The sequence below is a fragment of the Urocampus carinirostris genome, chromosome 11 (genome assembly GCF_059441175.1).
Source record: "Urocampus carinirostris isolate Australia breed hairy pipefish chromosome 11, RoL_Ucar_1.0, whole genome shotgun sequence".
Taxonomy (NCBI): Eukaryota; Metazoa; Chordata; class Actinopteri; order Syngnathiformes; family Syngnathidae; genus Urocampus; species Urocampus carinirostris.
The window spans coordinates 16,760,451-16,787,424 of NC_142359.1; the positions used below are offsets into that span (position 1 = coordinate 16,760,451).

Below are 26,974 nucleotides of genomic sequence, written 5' to 3' on the forward strand. Positions count from 1 at the left end.
AAGTGGTCATCTTCTGCTGCCATTTCAGCAGTTTTGATGGAACTTGCCCTGGACTTTGCACCCTTTTATTCATGAGGAAAGAGACCTGGCAGGCTATCTTCAAGAAGCTCCCCCATTAGAGAGAGGGAGTGCTCGGAATTATGGTTACATAATTGATGGTAAATGTTTGGTTAACACGGAGTGTGACGCACATATTGAGTTTATTGTAAGGAGGGGCATATTCATCCAATCTTGTTTTTGTTTAACATTTGCCCTGTTTCGGTTTCCATGGATCAGAGCTAACTTTTACTGCACCAGTGACGTGCAGTCAGTGGAGGCAGCCTCGCCCTTCGTCACGGAAATATACAATTTAAAATACATCAGTTATATTGATTCAGTGTTAAAATTCTTTATCGTTAAACTTCACAATTTGGGGTTTTTCTTTGTCAAAATCGGTGAATTTTTACTTCAACTTATGAATAGTATTAATACGATTACCGTCGTATGTAACGTATTATCGTGCTAATTGTCTGCAGATGCAGAGTGAGGCACGCAATTCAGTTGCCTCAGGGCAGAGGGCAGTAGAGAGACCAAGGATTCGGATTTGCTGCACACCTCAGCACCAAACATTAAAATCGGTGTTAATATTAGCAAACAGAAAATTAAGCCATTGAATACTTTTTTTTTTTTTTTGCATGGACTTTTCTTCATCAGGGAGGATTACTCAATTTTATTCAAAAGAAGGAAGCACATAGACTTCATGTATAAGCTAAAACAATCAAATGTTTTTTTTCCTATGCTACAGCTCAAATCAGGGGTGGGAAAACGACGGCCCACAGGCCATGTGAAGCTCGTCAGGCCTTTACATGAAATGAAATGAAATGATCTGCATTTATACAGCGCTTTTCAAGTCAATGACTTCCCAAAGCGCTTTACATTGTGCTTCACATTTCCCAATAGCGGCCATGTAAGGCGCTAACCTGCTTATTGGGGGTATTGGGGGTTCAGTGTCTTAGCCAAGGACACTTCGGCATGTAACACGGACAAGCCAGGATTCGAACTGGGATCCCTTAATCCTAAAACGATCGCTCTACCTCCTGAGCTACTGCCGCCCCAACATACATTTGGCCCACCAAACAAAAAACTGTAAAAATATAATATATATATATATATACACGGGTAAACTAACCCCAGTACCCAGTGTTCTTTGGTGTCTCCATAAGAATAAAAAAAATATGTTTACTGATGTCTAGGCTACATTTTTCTGTCCTTGATATTTATTGTAATGATTTATTTATCAAGGAAACATTTATCAAATTTCAAGAAAGGAATAAATTCCTGAGCCGGGACCATCTGTATTTTAAGTTCTCGATGCATTTGATCAAATTTAGTGTTTAAAAACCAGAACCAAATCTATTATTTTATGTTAATGTTAGTGTTTCAAACCCAATTTGAATACGTTAATCTAATCATAAAAATATACAAAAATATATAACATGAACATGTAGATGTCTGCATTTACATTTATTCAAAAATTCAAATGAGAAAATTAGATAGGTCTACATTATCTTTTTTCCCTCATGTACTACCGAAGTATCCGATATAAGACAATTTGTTGAAACAAAAGAAAGAAATTAATCAGTAATTCATTCCATAATAAAGACTGTTTTCATTTGTGAAATTTCAAAATAACGGTAAAAAAATTTTTTTTGTTTAAATGTTTACTTTAAAACATCCCAGAATTGTAGGTGCTTTGTAATTTACATAAACATTTTTTTGATGACATGTTGCCAATGTCTCTTTCAATGTTTACTTCCTCCTGGGCCAGCCCCACAGGCAAGTTATTTTAACCCCATGTGGCCTGTGACTTAAAATGCTTGCCCGCTCCTGATTTTCTTGCTCTGTCATTCAAATGATGAAGAGAGGTAAGGTAATTTATTCGTAAATCGGACAGTGCCTCACCAGAACCGAACCTCACCACATGTCACATTTTATAGTTACATGACAAAAAAAAGTGCTTACAACTGGTACCATTTTGTTTAATTAAAAGAGGAGACCTGTTCCGCATATAATATCAACTTTGTACCTTGCATAGTGACTTTTCTAGTATAAAAAAACAATGAGTTTCTTCTCTCCGCTTTCATGAGTTCCAGCTCTTGAAAAACTGCTTGAACATGACGGTCTCCTTTCCCTGTGGCAAAATCTCCACCTGAGGTAAAACAAGAGAGTGATGAGTTGGGTTTATACTTTCGACTCCTAAACGAAACATTAACTTCATTGCAATAACTACAATAGAAGCAATGGCGGACGGCACGAAAGCACCTGCGTTTTCATCCTGGGGTAGTTCATTTGCTCAATGAACTTGTCGGCTATCTGCAGAGCTTCCTGCTTCTCCTTGGCGTTAGCTTTGACTCCTGCAAAATAGGATTTTATTAAAACCCTTCTAAAGACAAAAAGTCTTGAAACTCTCCGCCCCAAAAATTAATTTCAACCAGGGGTCTCAATCTCACAGCCCGTGCGATGATAATTTGAGGCCCTCGGGTAATATGAACGCTTAAAAGGTCAGTGTGTATCATTAAAGACCTCCTGGTGGTAAAAAATATACATATTACAAAACAACAATTTAAAAATAAACAAAGACGCATAAACGACAACATAAACATTTATTTTAAAATACTTATATTTGACATTAAATTAGTCCAACCCAGAGGACGTGGCTGCAGAGGAAGCTGACATAATTGCACGCTAGTTTGCTGCTACGGTAACACGGGGGGGGAAAACTCAAGGAAGGTTCTTTGGTCACTTTGAATCTCTGTAGTATGTATTCTTCCTTGTGCTTTTGAGCGCTCGTTTTCAGTTGCATGACACAATACTGCGACATCTAGTAGTCAAACAATACACGCTGTCCCTTTAAGGCATGCCAGAAGAAGACGTGACAAGATTATTTGCAGAAATAGTTACGTTAATAATAAACGTACTGTATTTTCAGGGAATAAAAACAAATCTGTACGACTTATCTTATAGAACTATTATAGAGGGAAAAACAATTTTCAATATGTGTTGCTCATGTTACCTAATTTGAAAATGAAATGCTGACTTTTTTTCATCTATAGGTAGTTTGTATTCTTCCCTGTGCTTTTTTTGCACTCGTTTTCGGTTGCACTACACATTGCAGCAAAATCTAATGGTCAACTATTACTCAGTCCTCTTAATGTAAGTGTAGCTCACACAATATGGATTCAGTTACGACTGGTTCATTTATTTTCATAATGATTCATGATGGGGTTTATTTTTGTTTATCTAGTTCTTACTTTGTGTAGCATTTTTTGATCTGAGAACTGGGATTGTTTTTACCAGAGATTTCTTGTGGAAAATCCAATTCAGCCCAATCTCACCCAGATCCATGGGTTTGACCACCCTGTTCATGGCCAAATTCAAGCAAATTTTAAAGACTTTCAAAACCAATTTTGCAATTTCTGCAGTACCATTAAAAGAAAGATTTATTGTGAATCGTGTATTTTGCAGAGCCACAAATATATCTGCGATTTACATATGCAGAATGTAATCTTGCGTGAGCATTTTTTTAAGACATGTGATTTTTAGATCGAGTAAATTGCAATACATTTTTTGAGACAAATACCATCTAGACCAGGGGTGTTAAACAGGTGGCCCGATCAGGCCCGCTTAGGGATTGAATCCGGGTCACGAGACAACGCTGGGGGAAGCACAAGAGAAAAACGAGCAGCAGGTTGAAATATGTCCACTTGATGTTGCCAAAGCCTGGTGCCTCTCACAAACGCTGTACTTGTATTTCTCTCTCTGTGTCTTTTTACCTTCTTTATGTTTCTCTTCCTTTTTCATTTTCTCTTTCTCTATCTCTCTCTTGCTTTCCCCTTCCCTTTTTCTCTACTTCTCTCTTTTCATTTCTCTTTCTCTTTGGATTTTATTTCTCTCTTTCTTTCCCCCTTTCTCATTTTCTCTTTTTATCTCTTGTTTTTCACTCTCTCCTTCTCTCTCTTTCTTTTCTCTCACCCTCTTTCTCTTTTTCTTTCTCTCCAATCTACTAGTCCGGCCCCCGAGAGAATGTTTGTTCTATTGTGTGGCCCCCGGAGTTAAAATGAGTTTGACACCCCTGATCTGGACCATATAAGCGTTGGGTAAAAATGATGATGAATGCATTTTACAATTTTAGTTGTAGTAAGTTCTTCCCAATGCAAGTTAACACTGTGAAACTCTACCCTAGTTTTTTGCATCGCCCATAATAAATGTATATGACTGATATGTAAGCTTTACACTAATACACATTACATAGTGCCCTGTTTAGGTGTAGCATGCACCTCTCCTCTAGGGAGTGACCTGTAGAGGGCGATGGCGCTTAATAGGACAATGCCGTTCTAAGTAATGCCAGCTGCAGTTAATCATGATTAAATAGGAAATGCAATGACAAAGTAAATCCACCAGAGAGCAGTGTCGGGATCATTTTTAAGCAGACTTGTCAAGAAACACGGCAACAATTTGAAGCATTTACAAGCACTAACCCAAAATTCAACCACTCGTCAATCCTTGAAAACACAACCTTAAAATTCAAGCATTTTCAAGGATTTCAAGCACTCGTACAAACCCTGCAGACCCTAGTTCCAGAAAATTGAGACCCCTGTTTTCAAAAGCTTGGACGCAGAAGTAGAACTCTGACTTTTGCCCTGACAGGATCACCTTTCCAGACGAAAATTTTGCCATTGGCGCCGTTATCGAGAATGAAGCAGTCGTCCCGCACCAGAAGTTCCTTGGCAAAGGGGCTTTTTGCCTGGACTTTGGTCAGGGCCATGGAGCCGGTGGCGTCTGATACCTGTCAAAAGATGTTTGGAGTGGGTATGATGAGGGGTGTTTAGCAACATGAGCCCTTGCGAACAAGTGAGCTTTCGGCCACCTTGTAGAGGGAGGCGGCGTTTGAGGCATCCGCCTGTCCGTCCTCCTCCGGTGCGTTCTGTGCAAGCTCGGGTTTCGGTCCCAAAACCTGCTCACAAAACCTCAAGAGCTTTTATCCGATTTCTCGACAGGCTGCACAAGGATGGGAATGCCGGGCTTTCTCAGTCTTTACCTGAAGCATTTCCTCAGGCTCCTCCCCTTCGGATACATCCACAATGCGAGCTTTCCCGTGTCTGTCTGCATCACGAATCAGGGAAGCGATTTCCCTCACCTTCTGTTTCTCAAAGACGTTGGCCTGCGATCCGATCCAGGACATAATGACCTACAAGCGTGAGGGAGGGCATTTGGCGAGCGCTCTTTTGGAAAGTGATTCAGACTTTTGCTACTTTTGTGTGTTACTTCTTCAAAATACACTTGTTTGATTTCCATTTGCAAGGAAAGAATTTCCTCTTCCGATGTTTGTGGTCTAAGCCTGATCTTTGTGTGAGTATTGCGTTCATGGAAGATGACTTAACAAAGTTCATTAAGCAGACGTGCGTTGATGATAAAAATATTTGATCTTCGACCTTTTATCTTGGCGTAGCAATTGCTACGAACTCTGCATTGTCTTTTTTTCTGTTTCTATCTATCTATCTACCCTGGTCATATCCCTTGAGAGGGGTGACCGACAGCAAGACAAACACATACAAAAAAAATAAAAATAAAAAGGGTAAAAGTAGCAAATAAACACACAAAGGTTTTTGGACCATGGCCAACCCAAATGCCCAAACATCCAACAAGTTAGGCACCTCTGCACCTAAGTTGGTCATGCTTTCGTCCCTCCAGATGAAACGGGACACAAGAAAGCAGCCATGTCACTCAGGTCAGGGTGACACAACACACTCTTCTGTTCAACCGCACGGCCCGACAGCTTTTCACCGGTTTACCCCTGCCGCATCCACTCATTCGTATCACCAACAAGAGCTGATTCTAATATTGTCTAAAGCAGCACTTCTATTTCTGGGGCCAATGCAGCAGTTTTAGATGACAAAGTATTGTTTGTATTCACCTAAAAACACACTTATATGTGCTAGGTCATGAAAATTAATAATTCAATGTTTGCTCTGATTAATTCTGTATACAATCGAGAATGCAGTTGTTGTTTTTTTAACTATTGGACACCTGCAAAGTAGTATGCAGTGAGACCTTGTCTAGTGTGCCTGAAAATGCCCCGATTTGTATTTGCAAAAGGCATGCCGTTCCTCACTAACTGTAACATTCATCTACATCAGTAGTTGAAAACAGATTACTATTTTTTCCCTTTTTATATAAACAACATCTGCTCCTGGGGTAGTACAGGTATATTTAATCACTTATTTAAGTTATTTGAGATTGCAGGGCTAAAAACAAGAAAACAAATCAAATCACTTAAAGATCTTGCATATAATTTTTTTAATTTTAATGTTTTTGTTTTAGAAAATTAAAATGAAAGAAAATGTTTTTTCCTCGACCGGCAGATAATCATTTCTCATTTTAAGCAGTATTTCCGTTAATTTTCTAAAAAAAAAAAGGAAAATCAAAGATTACATTATAATTCTTAATCCAAATGAATAACCTGTATCATCCCCAAAGCCTTTGTGACCACAAATGAAAATCACACTGTCATTTATACATCATAATGATTTAAAGTTAAAAAAGGAAGCATGAATGAAAAAATAAATCAAACTAGCGCTGGGAATTATTTTTTGACAGACTGTGGTCCTCAACATATTTTATCTAATGAATGAGCCTTAGCTTGTCTAAATCATCGTTATTTTTTCTGCTAATACTAGCAGTTTTAGATGAACAAGTATTGTTTGCAATTGCCCAAAAACACACTTAGTATTGAAATGTGCTTGTTGACTTTCATTCATTCATTCATTCATTATCTGCACTGCTTATCCTCAGTAGGGTTCTGGGGGTGCTGGAGCCCATCCCAGCTATCCTCGCGCAGTGGGCAGACACCCTGAACTGGTTGCCAGGCAGGGGCAGGGCACACAGAGACAGAAAACTTACTCTCTCATTCACACCTAGGGACAATTTGGACCGGCCAATGAACCTGACATTCATGTTTATGGAAAGTAGGAGGAAACTGGAGCACCCGGAGGAAATCGACGCAAGCACGGAGAGAACATACTCCACACAGAAAGGTTCGATCTCATGACCTCAGAACTGTGCCGCACACGCGCTAACCATTGCATGGCCGCGCTGCCCCGCTTGTTGACTTGTTGGATTTAAAGTTCTCTTATGCTGGTTTTGGAGTGGCAACATGTGTGTTCACCTCTCCAAGGTCCAGGATGAAGCAGTCCCCCTTGTTGAAGCTCTTCCAGGACAGCTCCACCTCTTTGGCCCGGATGTTGCGTTTTCCTTTGATGTGGTACAAACGCTGCACGGCAGCAGATGAACCTGCAGGCCTCCTGAAGCCCGACTCCACACCGCCGTCCTGCAAAGTGGGTTTTGATCACTCGGAACAACCGTTGGCTAAATGTGTTGTGATCCAATAGAAGCAGCTTGTACACTTGAGCAAAGACTTAGTAGAGCACAGTTCTTTTCCACCTTTGGAATAAAACTGGGTTCAACTTCATTTAAAAGGGACATATCCATCTGAATCAACTTTCTGGAGCTTCAGGAGATTTTTAATTGGCAATTCCGTGCTAAAAACAAAGTCTACTTTGGATTTTGCTCCAATTGCCATTCGGATTAGTGTCAATATAGTGGGATTTTTTTTTTTTTTTTTAAACTCGAGTTTTAAATGCCTGGAACCTAACCTGAAAAACAAACGTTTTAGTGCCAGAGTTTTTTGGGGGAATATGTAAAAGTTTCGACGTGTGCCTGTTCTTTGAATGCACCGAGAGTCCAGCGCAGAGCGTCAATGGCTGTTTTGCTTTGGAGTGGAGTGTCGATTTTGTCAACTAATGATCTTAATAATAATAATAATAATTTCCTTTGTATTGTCATTCTTTGTAACAATGTACACAGAACGAAATGTCGATACACCTGACCCGTTGTAGCGAGTCGGTGCAGCCGCAGCCAGAGGGCGCCGCCATTATACCAATTAGGTATGTCTCGGTCGAGGCGCGAACCAGCGACCTCCCAGTACTTCCTAGAGTGAATCTTATACACCAGTCTCAAGAGGATCGTTTAAGGCCCCTGTCTCAATAATTTTTTGAATTTTTATTATTATTTTTATTTTCTTTTCTTGCAACAAACATCACATCAGAGAATAAATCACCTGAAAAGGAAAAGGGACGCTTCTTCAATAACTAATATAAACAAATTATCGTATCTTACATCATTATAACAATCATTTGTTAATACATTAAAAAAATGACGACATGATTGAATCACGATTTATGCAGTATTTTGCAGTTTCCGAGAAATTATTCATTCCACATCATTCTCTTCCTCACTCTCTAATAACAATATAATGTGTAAAACCTGTGACAAACATCTCGTTTATTGTAAAAATTTTGAAGTCAAGAACCCGACCAGACCAGGGGAGCGCCTGGCCAGCCCCCCTTCCATCACTTTTAGCAGCTCAGATGACATCAGCCTGATCAAGGGTGTTCTCCAGTGTTATATGTTTGGTGCGGACCAAGGTGGCATCTCGCCGTTACATCTAATACCATCTCGGCGTTTCTCACACCAATGTTGCTCCAATGAGCATATGGTACTTACAGGTCAAGGTCAAGCTGGACATCAGTATCGTATCTTCACCCTGAGCACAAAACCTGCCAGACCCTTGCACCCACTCCCGGTGACACATTTCAATCTCACCCCAAAAACGACAATCTTTTTTTACCTTGTCCTCAATTTTGTTTACATACCTAAAGTACGTACAGCTTTTGTTCGTGTTTATCAAGAAGCTACCTTGTTTACGTCCTGGAAACAAACAGTTAGGCACAAATGAGATTCATTATGATTTGGATATAAGGCGTTAACATGAGCCTTATATCGAGGGACCTGATATGATTGTCAAACATCTTGCTGACACGGGAACCCCGAAAATCCCGAAGCCTTGTGAAAGGCAAAACATGGTGCTTCTTTGTTTTTGTCTGCACGACACAGTACAGTGATATCTGGTTGTGCAGCTCTTACAATTTATAGATTCATTTACTACTGATTTACTGTTGTTTTTTATATTACCGGTAATTCTTTTTTTTATATGTTATTTTATATAGCAATTTTTAAAAAGATATTTGTTACCAGTGGAATGATTTCACCAGAGCCTTTCTTGCAGGCAAACCGATTCGACCCAATCTCACCTGTACCCTAGTTCCTGCGCCCCTCACGTTAATTGAGTTTTATATATACATTTGAGGACTTATACATTATAGCAGGAGGAGCATAGCCATTGCATCAAAAGTCAGATCTAAATATTTAATGCCAATTGTTTATTGTATAATGGCTTGATGTCAGAGGATATGTCTCCTTTAAAATGTCTATGTGTTAAGCTTTTCTTCAAGAATTGAAAAATATGTATAATGTATCAAATCAACATGACAGATTTCTTAAAATTTCGTGTAGGCGATCAGTGGGAAAGCCAGACCTTGTAGCTGACTCCTCTGGGGAAAAGACTCATGAACTCGGGAGACTCATAAGCCTGGACCTGCCGGTGCTGGACGGGATCACCTCCCAGGAAGTTGTCCAGTTGAATGGCAAGCATGGCACACGCCACCTGCTCGTCGTTTGACGACTTCTCACCTGTATTTCGACATGACAGTAGAAATCATGGGGGTTTTGCATATGGAACGTCTGGCGCTGAGTAGAAACATACCGATCCACATGTGGAGGTCGGCTCCCTCCTCGCCGCGGTTCTCCAGCACCAGGTAGGAATCACCATTGTAGAACACACCAACCTCAGCAGGAGGAAGTGGAACCGCCTTCATCTTCTCCACTCTCCACACGTGGAGTCCCGGTGACCGGGCTTCCGCGCTGAATTGACCCTTTGCGGCCTGGAAAGGGAGCATGCTGCACAAAGACAGGCAAAGTCAGTAGGGTGGGGGATTGACCCAAATATCGATAATATCAATACTAAACAAGTGATTGGATCGAATCGATACTATTGTTCTGGTATTGATACTTCAACCCTCCACCAATTTCCTCAAAGCCCCGCTACTATATGTAGATAGCTCAGTCCTTCTCTTTCTCAATCAGTGCCCTCAGTCACTCTCTTAGCTTATGCCTGTTTGTGAGACTGACAGGCACACTTAGAGCCTGCTGCTGCATCTTGCCTGCCAAACAGAGGAGAGAGACAAATCTACTTTTTTTCAACAACTTAAAAGGACAATGCCAGTAGTAACATAATTTGCTATTGTGGCAAATTTACATAAACACATAAAAAAACATCACCATAAAGAGAGCAACGAGACGCAAACAAAAATGTAAACTTGTTACTGTTTCTGAACAAAAACCTGTAAAATCGTAGTCACTATGGCAACAGATCTAAAAGGGGGAGGGTTATTTATTGCTAATGGTCAGAGTGATCTGTCTGTGGCTTGAAGAAGGCAGGAGTAAGAAAGGGTTTTAAATACAGTTCAAAGGCCAACCCACACCCCCAAAAAGATGAAAAATTCAAGCGCGTCAAAGAAATGCTTGCATAAACCACATAAGCAGCTTGACAGAGGCTGCAATGATGATTTAAGCCAGACTGTGGCATCAGCAAGTAGAACATTTTCAAATTCCAGACAGTACCCTTAAATCTTAACGAAGAAAAAAAATATTGAGGGGAAAAAACCCTCAATAAATTGCTTTATAATTAAAGCTTACATACCTGAATCAAAACTGAATTGTGACCTCTGGAAAAACCCGCTCTCCAGCTAAGGGACACCTTTTTATGCCATTAGTTTACTATTCCGCCCCCCATGAGCATAGTTTTTCTCTTATGTGGCCCCCAAGCTAAAATGACTTTGGCACCCCTGCTATAAGTCATTGTAAGAGACAATCCTCCTTTTAATAATAGCATAAAGCAAAGGGTGCGGAGGGTCCATCATTAGAAGATGAATAATCAAACACAAAAACACCCTCCCACAAAATGGAGATGCGAGTTTGAATCCATGGGGGAGACACTCAACTGGATGACGTGGCCCGGCGCCACGCTGTCCCGTTCCGGCTCCATCCCAAAGCACTTCGAAGACTCGAGCGACGGCTTCCGGCGAGGAGTTTGTGCTCAAAGGTTTGGGCTTGCTTTCGGTAGCCAGGGGGAAGGTAACTGAAGCCGCTGGGATGAAAGCCTACCTGGGGAGGGCGGCCTTGTGCTAGAGTCGGGTTCCTACCTTCCCGGATACGCCAAAACATGGTTTCCTGATGTAAGGTCCATCATGAGCTCACCTTGCCCCAATGTCGATTGTGAAAAGTGCAGTCACCATGTATTCATAGTCACATTTATATTTCTGTACTTATTATGGAGCAAAAATATTGGCAACAATCAACTCCTGTACTGCCTCCTGTCAGACGTGAGAATGAAATACATAAAACCTTCAATTGTATGCATTTTGAGCATAACTATTGAAGGATTGTATACATTTTACAACAAACGATTTTATACGATTACATACAAGTTACATTTATCAAGTGCAATGAAGATTTTCACTGAGTGGGCTTCAGGTCACGCTGTTCCAAATTCGGAATGTTTTGCGGCAGTAGCTTAGGAGGTAGAGCGATTGTTTTAGGATTAAGGGATCCCAATTCGAATCCCGGCTCGTCCGTGTTACATGCTGAAGTGTCCTTGGGTAAGACACTGAATCCCCAATAAGCAGGTTAGCGCCTTACATGGCTGCACAGATTACGGCCGCTATTGGGAAATGTGAAGCACAATGTAAAGAGCTTTGGGAAGTCATTGACTTGAAAAGCGCTATATAAATGCAGATCATTTCATTTCATTTCATTTGGCTGGGGATTTTTGATAACAGGACTCTGATGGGGGGACGGCAGGCAATGTTTGGAAAACAAGGCCCTGATGACGTAGAAACGCTCTCCTGTTTTGAGTTTCTCCAGACATTGAGGCGAGGGGTTGGACCCCACGTGGGGGCTTTCATTGGCACGCCCATGGGAGGAGCCGGCACACCAGCTTGCGGAAAAAACGCGGGAAGAGGAAAAAAAAGGCAGAAGATCGAAAGAGGAAGCTTGACAGAGACTCAAGTGACACTAATTCGGCTAATTTGGCCATATATTCGATGGAGTTCACTTAGCTAAATACTAAGAAATTAAATCTGCCCCTGTGTGGAAATGCCGGTCTTCTGTTCATTTTTCCATCAAGAAACGAGCGTGCATTGTTAGGAGAATGCAGGTTGTGTTTGGTTAATGGAGTCAGATAACTAATTCAAACAATATGGTAAACGGTACATTTTAATAATAATTCCTAACACTATGAGGTTGTAAGATTTTATCACATTTGATATTATCCTACAACGTGTCAATATGGTTATACTACAAATATAATACGATTTTCATTTTAATAGATTTTTTTTGCCTACTGTGGAGATTTCCATGGCTTTTAAACATGCTGTGCCTTTAAGAGACATTTTGAATATGTCATAGCTGTTCCTTCAGACATGTGTGTTGTTCAGTCTTGTAGAAGAAGTAAAATAACATGTCTCAGATTTCCCTTTTTTAATATTCTATAGCATATGAATAACTTATATTTTATGTTGACAATATCTGTGTATTGTTTGTTATAGCAACATCCCTTGCAGCCTGGTCATCCTGGAAGGGGGATTACCTCATGTGCAGACCCTTCTCAAGGATTTATTTTCCTCATGTTGAGGTTTTTGAGTGTTTCCTTGCCCTCATGTAGGTTTTAAGTCAGGGGATGGTGTCATAATAGTCTGTGGTTTGCAATAATATGTGGTCTGTGCAGCCCTTTGAGACTCCTTGTGATTAAGGGTGTCACAAATAAACATGACTTGACCTAATATGCGTAACTGACTTAGTAAGGTGGCAAGTTCATCATATCGTAGTTCAGTGTTATTGTGTGTGTATGTGTTGAGGGGGTTACAAGTCATCTTTTGCCTAGTTTACTTTGGATTTGTTAGTATTTGCCGCACCCTTGTGGACATTTTGTGAAAAAATGTCCTTAGAGATAATCATTTATTGTAGTCACAGAACTGTGACTGCTGGTAGATTTGTTTTTGTTTTTTTCCAGTTTATTTTGAATATCTTGTGTTCTTGTTCGGATCCATGCTTTATTTGATCTCGTTGTATATTTATTTTTTTCTTATAGATAACCACAATTAAACACATACAAAAATTATGCCAGATAAAATTGCTACATCTCTGTTTAATAGTGAACATAAATATACATAACATAGACTTGTGAGTCAAAAGTGTAAATGTATTTTTTGTATAGTGCTTTTTCCTCAGAGGGCGATTCGAGCTCTTCTATCTTCACACTAAATTATAAAATATAATCTTTTAGCTTGACTTTTGCACAAGTGTGTATTATCTGACAAGTAGTTGTCACTGCATTGTGTAGTGCAACCAAAATTGAGTGATAAAAACACAAATTACAGAGACTAATAGTGACCAAACTGCACCATTTTTTAAAGATTTTTCTGCCCAGTCTTTTGTAAGATTTTTGGGTACCCATAGCAAACCGATGGCAGACAAACAGTTCAGCTCCATTGTGTTATGTAGAATAAATACATATTTCTCGACCTCAGAATTCTTTAAAAAAATGCATGTTTATCTTGTGGTTAATGCATTTGCTCTTTATTAATCAATATAGTTTTTTTAGGAATGACGATTTTTACCCCTGGAAGACTAAATAAGACACACTGTCCCTTTAACCCTGCACGCGCACAGCTTTCGATGTGGCCCTTTTTTTTCACCTGCTGTAATTTTACCGTCGACCACAAGATGGCAGCAAATATAATACAAATTGAAATCTAAAGAGCAACAAGAAGACGAGTTAAATAGTTGAAAAGTCACGGTTATGATTTGATCGCACTCGCTTACTTGTTGCAGTCCCCAAACTTAAAGAGAGTCAAAGGTAAACAAAAAAAAGTCCATTTGGAAAGCACTGGTTTCTCTTGTTAAAGCAGCGCTCCAATAATGCACCTTATGTTGTATGCAACTGAGGAGAAATCGAAAAGAGACCATCGTGGTCGTTTTGGGTGGTGGATAGAGTGGCATCTGCCAGGAAAGTGGGAGCCATTTCGAATCCCCTTCAATTTACTATAAAGGGCGTTGCCGTGTTCATTTCCTGGTAGAAAACTCCCGTTTACCCCAATTGTAAATGTTTTCGTATATATTAAATTATAAATTCACATGGCAACAATGCGTGAGGAAAAGTTCACTTAATAAAATAATCCAAAGAAGTTTTGAAAAGTTTTTCGTCAACGACAAATCAAAAAAAGGGAAGTCAATTGTCAGACGAGTTGACATTGCCTTGCCGACGGGATTGGCGTATGTTAGACAAATTAGGAAATTCGGTATTGAAAGTACTTTCGCGAGACAATTGATAAACTTACCTTGCACAAGAAGGTCGTTAGATGTCTGTAGCACCCTCAATATGAAAAAAAAGCGGGTGGGTGGTGAAGTTAGATTTGTTTCCCTCACAGTCTGACTCACGTCGTTCCTGCCCCCGCCCAAGTTGGCCAAATCAGATTGAATTCAGACATCGCTTGAATTCCATCCCGTGACTGGAGTTCTACCTCCTATTGTCTTATTTAATTTAAAATGACGCATTTAAAAACAACTGCTAAAAGTTTAATCGCAGTGCCTTTTTGCATAGAGGGATAAGTATTTGGACTTGGAATGACGAATCCCCCCGTTGAACCTGTTCAGGCAGGCACGAAAGATCAATAAAGCTTATGACATTAGCCACCAAGTCAAGTCATGTTTATTTGTGACGCCCTTAATCTCAAAGAGTCTCAAAGGGCTGCACAGACCACAGATTATTGCAAACCACGGACTACCATTACACCATCCCCTGATCTAAAACCTACATGAGGGCAAGGAAATTCTCAAGAACCTCAACATGAGGAAAATGAAGAAACCTTGAGAAGAGACCCCATTTGAGGTGATCCCCCTTCCAGGAGTACCAGGCTGCAATGGGTGTTGCAAGTGCAGTGTATTCAGTGCAACAACAACTAAATTGTAATAGAAAAAAACAATTATATTTGTTATGTAAAACGCATTGAATTAAAAACAATTAAAACATGAATTAAAATATTTACAGATGTAAAATACAATTAAATACAAAACAATTTGAACCTTTTTATACCCTGGAAAAAAATCTGACATTCCCGAACAAACCGGCTACATGAGCGACAAATCACTAATTCAGACGGAAACTAAATATATATATATATATATATATATATATATATATATATATATATATATATATATATATATATTTTATTTTTTTTTATTTTTTTTTGAAGGTACGTCGCTACTTCGCGGATTTTCACTTATCGCGGGTGGTTTTGGTCCCCATTAATCGCGATAACCGAGGTCTTACTGTGTTGCTCTTTTCGTGACCAACTGTTATCGCGTGTGGACGTGCTTCGTTTTGCTTTCGCTTTTAATATAGGTGTACGAAGTGTTGTAGCCCCTAATTATGCTTAAGAAGAAAGTCAGTGCAAGCAGCAAAGTTGCTACAGGTGAAAAAAGAAAAGTAGTGCGTACAACTATTGCATTTAAGAAAGAAATAATAGCAAAATATGAAGGAGGTGTGCGAGTGTCTGATCTTGCCTGCGCCTTCTGCTGACCACCACAAAGGTAAGAAATCCTATTCATAATTCTTTTCTTTATCCTTTTTTTTATTTTTTCACGTTCATGTTAGCGTAATCTTTCGTACGGAAGATTACTATAACGCGAACGTACGAGTAGCCTGGGTTAGCTTTAAGTTTACGTTAAACATTCAAGGGAAACATTCAGGGTGTTGGAATGGAGCCCAACATTGAGAGTGTTGGTATGGAGCCCCCTTTCCTATGAACCGCTCACCACTTGTTGTGGAGACCCGGGTGCTAAATGACTTGTACACAACCTGATTTTTTTATTTTTACACGTTCATGTTAAAAAGGTAAACATTCAGGGTGCTGGAATTATCTTTAATGGGAAAAATGATTTCGGTGATCGAACAAATTGGTTTTCGAACAGGGTTCTGGAACGGATTATGGTCGAGAACCGAGGTTCCACAGTAAAAGCAAAAAGTATAACGATTTGAAAATACTCCTAGAAGTACAAAATGTCCAAATTCTTACTCAAGTAAATGCAACTCCTTACTACCCACCTCTGCTGTATAGTGTGCAACCATAAACAAGTGCTTAAAAGCACGTGGAAGAATACACACTACAGAGACTCAAAGTGACCAGAACACACCATTTTACCTCTCATTTTCCCTCCCAGCCTTTTTTGAGGTTTTGGGGTCCCCGTAGCAGCAAGATGTCAGACAATCATGTCAGGTACCTTATGGTGAGGTTCATGATATGTATACTGTATAAACAAATTATAATTTCACCACCTACAAGTGTTTTAAAAATCCATGTTTGTATGATAGTTAATGGATTTTTTTTCTCTACTTGGATCGGATTGATACTAATGTTTTTGGTTCAATAATACTGTCATTGGATTGGTACTTTACTCACCCACCAATTTCCTCAAAGTGCCCTTTTTTGCATATTGTTTATAATATTTGCACTTTCTCACTTTATTTTAGAAACATTGCGCGATGGAAGGTATATTTATCATGCTGACACTGTTGGGTTTTTTTTCACATTATGTTTGAATTCTTTGCCTTTTATTCTGAAACTGTTGTAAAAGTTTAAGTTTATGTTATTTTTTCCACTGCACCTATCAGCCATTTCTTTTGGCAGTACACATTTAGTAGGCGGTATGGGGAGACAGGGGGAGTAACTTATTGCTCATCCCTGCGTTTTTTTTTCTTTTTATTAGTTAGTGTAGCTTAAAAGTGTCAAAAGTAAGAAAATGCCTGTTTCAGGTAGTCCAAACGCCAACCCAAACCCCCAAAAAGATTTTTTTAAAAGTGTACAGTACTGTATTTGATGAATTTGAAGTGCACGTACTTGCACGCACGACATAAGGAGCTTGTCAGGGACTACATAACACAAGCCAGAAGATGGCATCAGCAAGGAGAAAGGTTCCAAATTCCGTACAGCGCCTTTAAGGTTTTCAATGTATTTAATAAAAAACAAAACCTTTTAGTACTTAGAATGTTTGTGTTGTGTTTATCATAATTTTGAACTAGGAATTCAAGAGGTATGTCAGTTTATCAATGATGACATTTCCAAGAATAGGTATCGATACTACACGTTATTTACTTGAATCAGATCAACACTAAAATTGCAATATTAATGTTCGTCCATACAATCAACCGCCACGTGGTGTCACTGTAGTCAATACATTCAATTCAACCTTTTGACCTCCAGTTAGTGTAAAAATAAACCATGAAAAAAAACACTCAGTAAGATAGTGGTGCATAACAACTTTAACCACAGGTAATCAAAATTTGTTGTATAACTTTATTTTTTACCCAAGTCCAAAGCAGAACATATTGAGATAGTGACATTTCTATACAGCGGAATATTTACTTCCTTCTAGCCTGCTCTTTGGCTATTTATTCATTCACCTATCCTTCCAAAAACAGCATGTCCTCCAAATTCTGAACGGACATCATTGTCCCCGACGAGGCAAAAGAAGTGGCTGCACAAGTTTACCAAATGCAAAAAAATAAAAAAATTAACTGAAACAAATAAATGATCCAAACTTCATTAGGTGGCAGTAGGACACATCACTCACCCATTTTTGTACAGAAGGAGGCAACAATCAGTGTACAGTAGTTACTTTCATTGTAATCATTTTATGACTGTCACATACAACAGAATCCACATTGATGTATGCAAACACAGCTAAGAAAAATAACATAGGATATATAATTTCTTTTTCAAAACTATCTTGACAGTATGTGGAAACGCAGTCATACCAAAGCCACTTACCATATCTTGTGGCTGGTTCATTAAATCAACCAACATGCTCAAATGACTCAAGTTTATCGTGTAGGCTCACAACTTAAAACAGTGAACATGTCTTAACCATTTAACTTGAGTCACTTTAAGCAAATGAACCAACAAAAGAAATATTCACACGAAATGGTAGTTTCAACTTTCTTAAATACATGGAATAGTCAAAATTTTAATCTGAACTCAGATCTGGCAGGGTCTGGTCATACTTCAGTTGAACAACCATGAAATACCCACAAGCATCACACTTCTTCATTGTGTCAACCATTTTGATGAAAAATAAGAGTTTGCGGTGTTATTGAAACAATGGATCCTTTTTGTTGTTTTGTCAGGGGTTGGGAGGATGCTGGTGAAGGCGTCATTCAGTTTGTGAGGGGAGGTGGACTAAGAGTGGCGGCATGCATGACCACCGTGAACACAGTTCAGCTCCAAAAAAGGAATGAAGTGAGATTAAATGGGAAACCACTCTCCCCAATTCTAAAAAGACGCAGCATTCAGAATACTCTCTTCCAGCCCAACATCTAAAAGAATTGAATGTGATAGGCTAAAAGGGGAAAAAAACACCCTAGTGTTCTTGAAATTGTCAGCTTTGATGACCTTAAGCACTCCTCCTCTGCAGCTGCTCAGTTGTTCTCTTCGTCACTGTCGTCGGGGATGATGGCCGGGCTGTAAGTAGGTGAAGTGGGGCTGTATCCAGGCGAGACGGGGCTGTATGTGGATCCTTTGGGGCTCGTCTGCGAATACGTGGGTGATGTAGGAGAGTACTTGGGAGACGTGGGCGAGTATGTAGGTGAGGTAGGGGAGTATTTCGGGCTAGTGGGCGTGTACGTCGGAGATGTGGAGGAGTAAGTGTGCGAGGTTGAGCTGTACTTGGATGTAGTTGGATAATAAGGAGGAGATGTTGGCGAGTACTTGGGCGAGGTAGGGGAATACTTGGGCGAGGTAGGGGAATACTTGGGGGAAGTAGGGGAGTACTTGGGCGATGTGGGCGAGTATTTAGGTGAGGTAGGGGAGTATTTCGGGCTAGTGGGCGTGTACGTCGGAGATGTTGGCGAGTACTTGGGCGAGGTAGGGGAATACTTGGGTGAAGTAGGGGAGTACTTGGGCGATGTGGGGGTGTATTCTGGCGACCTGGGACTGGACGATGGGGAAGTTGGGGTGTACTTAGGCGAGGTTGGGGAGCTGGGGCTGTATGGGGGGGAGCTGGGCGTGTGGGTGGGCGACTGCAGCGTATAACGCGGACTGGAAGGCGAGTAGGTTGGTGAGGTTGGAGAATAGGAGGAGGAGGTAGGGGAGTTATCGAGAATAAAACAGTCGTCCCGCAGCAGCAGTTCCTCGGCAAAGGGGCTTTTTGCCTCGACTTTGGTTGAGGCCATGGAGCCGGTGGCTTCTGAAACCTGTCAAAAGAGGTTTGGAGTGGGGATGATGAAGGGCGTTAAGCGAAAAAATGAGCTTTCGGCCACCTTGTAGAGGGAGGCGGCGTTTGAGGCATCCGCTTGTCCGTCCTCCTCCGGTGCGCTTTGTGCAAGCTCGGGTTTCGGTCCCAAAACCTGCTCACAAAACCTCAAGAGCTTTTATCCGATTTCTCGACAGGCTGCACAAGGATGGGAATGCCGGGCTTTCTCAGTCTTTACCTGAAGCATTTCCTCAGGCTCCTCCCCTTCGGATACATCCACAATGCGAGCTTTCCCGTGTCTGTCCGCATCACAAATCAGGGAAGCGATTTCCCTCGCCTTCTGTTTCTCAAAGACGTTGGCCTGCGATCCGATCCAGGACATAATGACCTACAAGCGTGAGGGAGGGCATTTGGCGAGCGCTCTTTTGGAAAGTGATTCAGACTTTTGCTACTTTTGTGTTACTTCTTCAAAATACACTAGTTTGATTTCCATTTGCAAGGAAAGAATTTCCTCTTCCGATGTTTGTGGCCTAAGCCTGATCTTTGTGTGAGTATTGCGTTCATGGAAGATGACTTAACAAGGTTCATTAACCAGACATGCGTTGATAATAAGAATATTTGAACTTCGACCTTTTATCTTGCCGTAGCAATTGCTACGAACTCTGCATTGTCTTTTTTTTTCTGTTTCTAATATTGTCTAAAGCAGCACTTTTATTTTTGGGGCCAATGCAGCAGTTTTAGATGATAAAGTATTGTATGTATTCACCTAAAAACACACTTAGCATTTATATGTGCTCGTTCATGAAAATTAATAACTCGATGTTTGTTCTGATTAGTTTTGCATGCAATCAAGAATGCGGTTGTTTTTATTATTGGACATCTGCAAAGTAGTATGCTGTGAGACATTGTCTAGTGTGAAGGAAAATGCTCCGATTTGTCTTTGCAAATGGCATGCCGTTCCCCTTTAACTGTAACATTCATCATCAGTAGTTGAAAACAGATTACTATTTTTTTTCCCTTTTTATATAAACAATATCTAGTAGTACAGGTGAATCTATTTAATCACTTATTTAATTTCATTAAGCTATTTGATATTGCTGTGCTAAAAATAAGAAAACAAATCAAATAACTTAAAAATCTTGCGTGTCCGGGAATTAATTTTTGACAGACTGTGTTCCTTAACATGTTTTATTTGATAAATGAGCCTTAGCTTGTCTAAATCAGCATTATTTTTTTCTCCTAATACTAGCATTTTGAGATGAACAAGTATTGTTTGCAATTGCCCAAAAACACACTTAGAATTTAGATGTGCTTGTTGACTTTCATTCGTTCATTCATTCATTCGTTATCTGCACCACTTATCTTGAGTAGGGTCATGGGGGTGCCGGAGCCAATCCCAGCTATACTCCGGCAGTGGGCAGGGGACACCCTGAACGGGTTGCCAGCCAGTCGCAGGGCACATAGAGACAGACAATTCTCTCGCTCATTTACACCTAGGGACAAATTGGACCGGCCAATTTACCTGACATGCAAGGAGGGAATCGCAGCACCCGGAGGAAACCCACACAAGCACGGGGAGAACATGCAAACTCCACACAGGAAGGCTCGATCTCATGACCTCAGAACTGTGCCGCACACGCGCTAACCACTGCGCGGCCGTGCTGCCCCGCTTGTTGACTTGTTGAATTTAAAGTTCTCCTATGCTGGTTTTGAAGTGGCAACATGTGCGTTCACCTCTCCAAGGTCCAGGATGAAGCAGTCTCCCTTGTTGAAGCTCTTCCAGGACAGCTCCACCTCTTTGGCTCGGATGTTGCATTTTCCTTTGATGTGGTACAAACGCTGCACGGCAGCAGATGAACCTGCAGGACTCCTGAAGCCCGACTCCAAACCGCCGTCCTGCAAAGTGGATTTTGATCAGAACAATCATTTGCTAAGTGTGTTGTGATCCAATACAAGCAGCTTGTGCCCTTGAGTGGGTTAGAATTCAACTTCATTTCAATAGGGGCATATCCATCTGAATCAACTTTCTGCAGCTTTAGGAGATTTGTAATTGGCAGTTTGTTGCTAAAAACAAAGTATACTTTGGATTTTGCTTCACTCTCCATATGGATTAGTGTATATAAAATAGCGGCTCTTTTGAAAAACTTGAGTTTTAAACGCCTGGAACATAACTTGAAAACATTTTAGCGCCAGAGTTTTTTGGGGGGGAATATGTAAAAGATAGTTAGATAGCTAGATAGCTACTTTATTCATCCCCGTAGGGACATTCACAATTCCAGCAGTATCCTTGTGTTGAAAAATAAAATAATAAAATAAAAGATATAGAATACAAAAATACCCAATATAACGTATTGATATAGAGTATTTAAATAGTTCTAAAGAAAATACACACTGTAATAAAACCAGGGTAATATGCAAATGTGGGGATGGGGTTTAATGTGGGCTTTTACTCCTGGAGTTAAAGAGCCTCATGGCATGAGGAAGAAATTATCTCCTCAGTCTGTCCGTGGAACAAGACTGTGACAGCAGTCTGTCACTGAAGCTGCTCTTCTGTTTGGAGATGATCCTGTGAAGTGGATGTAATGAATTGTCTATGATTGACCGCAGCTTGTTTAATGCCCATCTTTCAGCTACAGTTGTCAGGCTGTCCAGCTCTGTGCCCACAACAGAACCCACCTTCTTCATTTGTTTATTAAGACGAGTTCTTTGAATGCACTGAGAGTCCAGCGCAGAGCATCAATGGCTGTTTTGCTTTGAAGAGTGTTGTCTTTGTCAACTAATAATCTTGTCTTAATGATTTATAGATTCATTTACTACTGATTGACTGTTTTTTTCATATTAATTCTTGTTTTTATGCTTTTCTATGTTATTTTATGTAGCAATTTTTAAAAAGAGATTTGTGACCAATGGAATAATTTTATCAGAGCCTTTTTTGCAGACAAACCGATTCGACCCAATCTCACCTGTACCCTAGTTCCTGCGCCCCCCACGTTAATTGAGTTTGAGACCACTGGTCTACACCAGGATAACCAAGATATTATATAAGGAAAAGCATTGCCATTGCATCGAAAGTCAGATCTAAATATCTAAAGACAATTGTTTATTGTATAATAGCTAGATATCAGAAGATATGTCTCCTTTAAAATGTCTATGTGTATAACTTTTGTTCAAGAATTGAAAAATATGTACAATGTATCCAATTATTAACATGACAGATTTCTAAAAATTTCGTTTAGGGCGATCGGTGTGAAAGCCAGACCTTGTAGCTGACTCCTCTGGGGAAAAGACTCATGAACTCGGGAGACTCATAAGCCTGGAAGTGCCGGTGCTGGAGGGGATCGCCTCCCAGGAAGTTGTCCAGTTGAATGGCAAGCATTGCACACGCCACCTCCTCGTCGCTTGACGACTTCTCACCTGTATTTCGACATGACAGGAGAAATCGTGGGGGTTTTGCCTAGGGAACGTCTGGCGGGGAGTAGAAACATACCGATCCACATGTGGAGGTCGGATCCCTCCTCGCCACGGTTTTCCAGCACTAGGTAGGAATCACCATTGTAGAACACACCAACCTCAGCAGGAAGAAGTGGAACCGCCTTCATCTTCCCCACTCTCCATACGTGGAGTCCCGGTGAACGGGCCTCTATGCCGAATTGACCCTTTGCGGCCTGGAAAGGGAGCATGCTGCACAAAAGCAGGCACGGTCAGTAGGGTGGGGGGGATTGATCCGAATATCGATAATATCAATACTAAACAAGTAATTGGATCAAATCGATACTATTGTTCTGGTATTGATACTTCACCCATCCACCAATTTCCTCCGCCGCTACTATATGTAGATAGCTCAGTCCTTCTCTTTCTCATTCAGAGCACTCAGCCACTCTCTAAGTTTATGCCTGTTTGTGAGACTAACAGGCACACTTAATTGCTGTTGAGATTGTCATGATTGTTTTCTGTTTTTAGTGTCAATAAATTTGTTCAAACCAAAAAACTTAGAGCCTGCTGCTGCATCTTGCCTGCCAAACAGAGGAGAGAGCCAAATCTACGTGCGCTGCCTTATCAGATGCTAAATATGAAAAAGGCAAACAGGAAGCACAGCGCGTTGTGGGCTTTTTTTCAACAACTAAAAAGGGCAATGCCAGGTGTCATTTGTGTAGTAACATAATCTGCTATTGTGGCAAATTTACATAAACACATAAAAAAACCACACTAAAGATAGCAACGGGACGCCAACAAAAATGTAAACTTGTTACTTTTTCTGAACAAAAACCTGTAAATCCGTAGTCACTATGGCAACAAATCTAAAAGGGGGAGGGTTATCTATTGCCAGTGGTGACTGTGATCCGTCTGTGGCTTGAAGATGGCAAGAGTAAGAAAGGGACCGTTTTAAATACAGTTCAAAGGCCAACCCACACCCCCAAAAAGATGAAAAATTCAAGCGCGTCAAAGAACTGTACGTACAGTACTTGCATGAACCACATAAGCAGCTTGACGGAGGCTGCAATGCTGATTTAAGCCAGAATGTGGTATCAGCAAGTAGAACATTTTCAAATTCCAGACAGTACCCTTAAATCTTAGTGAAGAAAAAAAAATATTGAGGGGAAAAAACCCTCAATAAATTGCTTTATAATTGAAGCATACATACCTGAATCACAACTGAATTGTGAGCCTCTTGAAAGACCCGCCCTGCAGCTAAGGCACACCTTTTTATGCCATTAGTTTACTATTCCGCCCCCATGAGCATAGTTTTTCTCCTACGTGGCCCCCAAGCTAAAAATGAGTTTGACAACCCTACTATAAGACATTGTAAGAGACAATTCTCCTTTTAATAACATCATAAAGCAAAGGGTGCAAAGGGTCCATCATTAGAAGATGAATAATCAAACACAAAACACCCTCCCACAAAATGGAGATGCGAGTTTGAATCCATGTGGGAGACACTCAACTGGATGACGTGGCCCGGCGCCTCGCTGTCCCGTTCCGGCTCCATCCCAAAGCACTACGAAGACTCGAGCGACGGTCTTCTGGCGAGGAGTTTGTGCTCAAAGGTTTGGGCTTGCTTTCGGTAGCCAGGGGGAAGGGAACTGAAGCCGCTGGGATAAAAGCCTACCTGGGGAGGGCGGCCTTGTGCTTGAGTCGGGTTCTTACCTTCCCGGATACGCCAAAACATGTTTTCCTGATGTAAAGTCCATCATGAGCTCACCTTGCCCCAATGTCGATTGTGAAAAGTGCAGTCACCATATTCATAGTCACATTTATATTTCTGTACGCATCATGGAGCAAAAATACTGCCAACAATCAATTCCTGTTCATAGACTTGTGAGTCAAAAGTCTAAATGTATTTTTTGTATAGTGTTTTTTCCTCAGAGGGTGATTCGAGCCTTTTTATCTTCACACTAAATTACAAAATATAATCTTTTAGCTCGACTTTTGCACATGTTTGTCACTCAGGTCTAACAGGTATGCTTAAAGGGACAGTGTGTATTATTTGACAACTAGTTGTCACTGCATTGTGTAGTGCAACCAAAACCGAGTGATAAAAACACAAATTACAGAGACTAATAGTGACCAAACTGCACCATTTTTTAAAGATTCTTCTGCCCAGTCTTTTGCAAGATTTTTGGGTACCCTTAGCAAACCGATGGCTGACAAACAGTTCAGCTCCATTGAGTTATGTAGAATAAATACATATTTCTCGACCTCGGAATACTTAAAATAGCATTTTTATTGAATGGTTGATGCATCTGTTCTTTATTAATCAATATAGGTTTTTTTAATGAATGACGTTTTTTACCACTGGAAGGCTAAATAAGACACACTGTCCCTTTAACCCTGCACGCGCACAGCTTTCAATGTGGCCCTTTTTTTCACCTGCTGTAATTTTACCGTCAACCACAAGATGGCAGCAAATATAATACAAATTTAAATCTAAAGAGCAACGAGAAGACGAGTTAAATAGTTGAAAAGTCACGTTTATGATTTAATCGCACTCGCCTACTTATTGCAGTCCCCAAACTTAAAGAGAGTCAAAGGTAAACAAAGAAAGTGCATTTGGAAAGCACTAGGTTCTTTTGTTAAAGCAACTTAGGAGAAGTAGAAAAGAGTGGTGGATAGAGTGGCATACCTGTCAACCTGTACGGTTTTTTGCCGTACAAAGTATGTTTATTATGCATTTTAATACGTGTACAACGTACAAGAAAATCTGTAAGGAAAAACGCAAATTTGTCAATGATGGGTACCATCCAGTATACACAGACTATCACGAAACAGCAAATCAATCAAGTCAAACGAGTTCGCCGCAGAAGCCTCTATCTCGGTATCGTTTTTTTTCGTTGCCAACGAATCGAGCGGTTTGATGTAGTGAAAGGAGGTCCGTCTTTTTAGAGAACCGGCTTTTTCGGCTCAACTCATTAAAGAGGGACGGCTCTCAAACGGCTCACTTGCTTTGGTGCATTAGATTACAAATTATTATGTTGTATGAAGAAGCTCAGAAAAAAAGGAAGTATAAAATGAGAAAATGAAAAAAGACAAGTTTGTGGTTATCCCTTTAATCAGTATATTACCAACAATAATCTAATGCAGAAATTGAATAAATAATTTGAATAAGAAAATGTATTAATCTACTTAATTATATTTCCATGTATTTTTTCCTTCCACACTTAATTTTTGAACTTTTTTTATAATAAACCTCATTCAAACGAGCAACTCAAGATCTCACAACATAATGTTAATTAACAATATATATGATAAAACGAAACACATTTACAATATAACATGTCAAACTACATAAATAAACACGTTTGAAAAAAATGGTGTAAGATTATTTCGTATTTTGTAAGGGAAAATACGACAGTTTGTAAGGGCATGGTGCCGTGGAGGTTGACAGGTATGGAGTGGCATCTGTCAGGAAAGTGGGAGCCATTTTGAAACCCTTTCAATTTACTGTAAAAGGCCGTTGCCGTGCTCATTTCCCGATAGAAAACTCATTTTTACCCCATTTGTAAATGTTTTCATATATATTAAATTATAAATTTACATGGAAACAATATGTGGAGAAAAGTTCACCCAATAAAATAATTCGAAGGAGTTTTGAAAAGTTTTTCGTCAACGACAAATAAAAAAAGGGAAGTCAGTTGACAGACGTGTTGACATTACCTTGCCGACGGGATTGGTTTATGATACACAAATTAAGAAATTCGGCATTAAAAGTACTTTCACGAGTCAATTGATAAACTTACCTTGAACAAGAAGGTCGTTAGTTGTCTGTAGCACCCTCAAAAAGAAAAAAGGGATGAAGTTAGATTTGTTTCCCTCACAGTCTGACTCACGTCGTTCCTACCCCTGCCCGTTGGCCAAATCAGATTGAATTGACATCGCTTGAATTCATCCCGTAACTCGATCACTAAAGCTAACGACATTAACCGCCATAATATTTTACTTTGTATTTTAAAGGTACAGTGTGTATTATTTGACTACTAGCTGTTGCTATGAAGCAGAGGTGGGTAGAGTAGCCAAAATGTTACTCGAGTAAAAATACTGTTACTTCAGAATAACATGACTCAAGTAGAAGTAAAAAGTAGTCATCCAAATAATTGCTTAAATAAAAGTAAGACATAGTGCTTAATGTAAAAAAAATGCTCACGTGCTAAGTAACTATAACTATTAATACAAA

General features: G+C 40.1%; 2 protein-coding genes across 5 annotated transcripts; both read right to left on the minus strand.

Moving 5' to 3' along the window:
• Positions 1-2,002: 2,002 nt before the first annotated feature.
• capgb (capping protein (actin filament), gelsolin-like b) lies at positions 2,003-14,679 on the minus strand. The gene is made up of 9 exons (XM_088347600.1): positions 14,394-14,679; positions 9,701-9,894; positions 9,473-9,627; positions 7,205-7,366; positions 5,078-5,227; positions 4,907-4,993; positions 4,693-4,825; positions 2,302-2,393; positions 2,003-2,188 (listed from the first exon to the last, which is right to left on the minus strand). Exons 2-9 carry the CDS (start codon positions 9,891-9,893, stop codon positions 2,120-2,122), a joined length of 1,041 nt encoding a protein of 346 aa, XP_088203726.1. The 5' UTR covers position 9,894; positions 14,394-14,679; the 3' UTR covers positions 2,003-2,119.
• Positions 14,680-17,419: 2,740 nt separating this feature from the next.
• On the minus strand, positions 17,420-26,762 carry LOC148356575 (macrophage-capping protein-like). 4 transcript variants are annotated; one of them, XM_088347596.1, is made up of 9 exons: positions 26,642-26,718; positions 26,541-26,565; positions 24,451-24,565; positions 22,793-22,986; positions 22,565-22,719; positions 21,040-21,201; positions 19,544-19,693; positions 19,373-19,459; positions 17,420-19,306 (listed from the first exon to the last, which is right to left on the minus strand). In XM_088347596.1, the coding sequence occupies exons 3-9, from the start codon at positions 24,495-24,497 to the stop codon at positions 18,533-18,535; spliced, it is 1,569 nt and encodes a 522-aa protein (XP_088203722.1). In that variant the 5' UTR covers positions 24,498-24,565; positions 26,541-26,565; positions 26,642-26,718; the 3' UTR covers positions 17,420-18,532. The 4 variants fall into 4 exon arrangements, with proteins under 4 accessions (XP_088203722.1, XP_088203725.1, XP_088203723.1 ...); XM_088347599.1 differs by lacking the exon at positions 24,451-24,565 and having other exon boundaries at positions 26,642-26,762; XM_088347597.1 differs by lacking the exons at positions 26,541-26,565; positions 26,642-26,718 and adding an exon at positions 24,249-24,323 and having other exon boundaries at positions 24,451-24,482.
• Between the last annotated feature and the right edge of the window lie 212 nt (positions 26,763-26,974).

What these genes read in the sequence shown, in the direction of transcription:
- capgb (XM_088347600.1), bottom strand. Translation starts at nt 9,893, where the DNA reads ATGCTCCCTTTCCAGGCCGCAAAGGGTCAATTCAGCGCGGAAGCCCGG. An exon ending in TCATCCTGGACCTTGGAGAG is followed by an intron (nt 5,228 to 7,204) that starts GTGAACACACAT and finishes TCACGCTTGTAG; the next exon opens with GTCATTATGTCCTGGATCGG. An exon ending in CAAAATTTTCGTCTGGAAAG is followed by an intron (nt 2,394 to 4,692) that starts GTGATCCTGTCA and finishes CCTATTTTGCAG; the next exon opens with GAGTCAAAGCTAACGCCAAG.
- LOC148356575 (XM_088347596.1), bottom strand. Translation starts at nt 24,497, where the DNA reads ATGATGGACTTTACATCAGGAAAACATGTTTTGGCGTATCCGGGAAG. An exon ending in CCAGAGGAGTCAGCTACAAG is followed by an intron (nt 21,202 to 22,564) that starts GTCTGGCTTTCA and finishes TCCACTTTGCAG; the next exon opens with GACGGCGGTTTGGAGTCGGG. An exon ending in TCATCCTGGACCTTGGAGAG is followed by an intron (nt 19,694 to 21,039) that starts GTGAACGCACAT and finishes TCACGCTTGTAG; the next exon opens with GTCATTATGTCCTGGATCGG.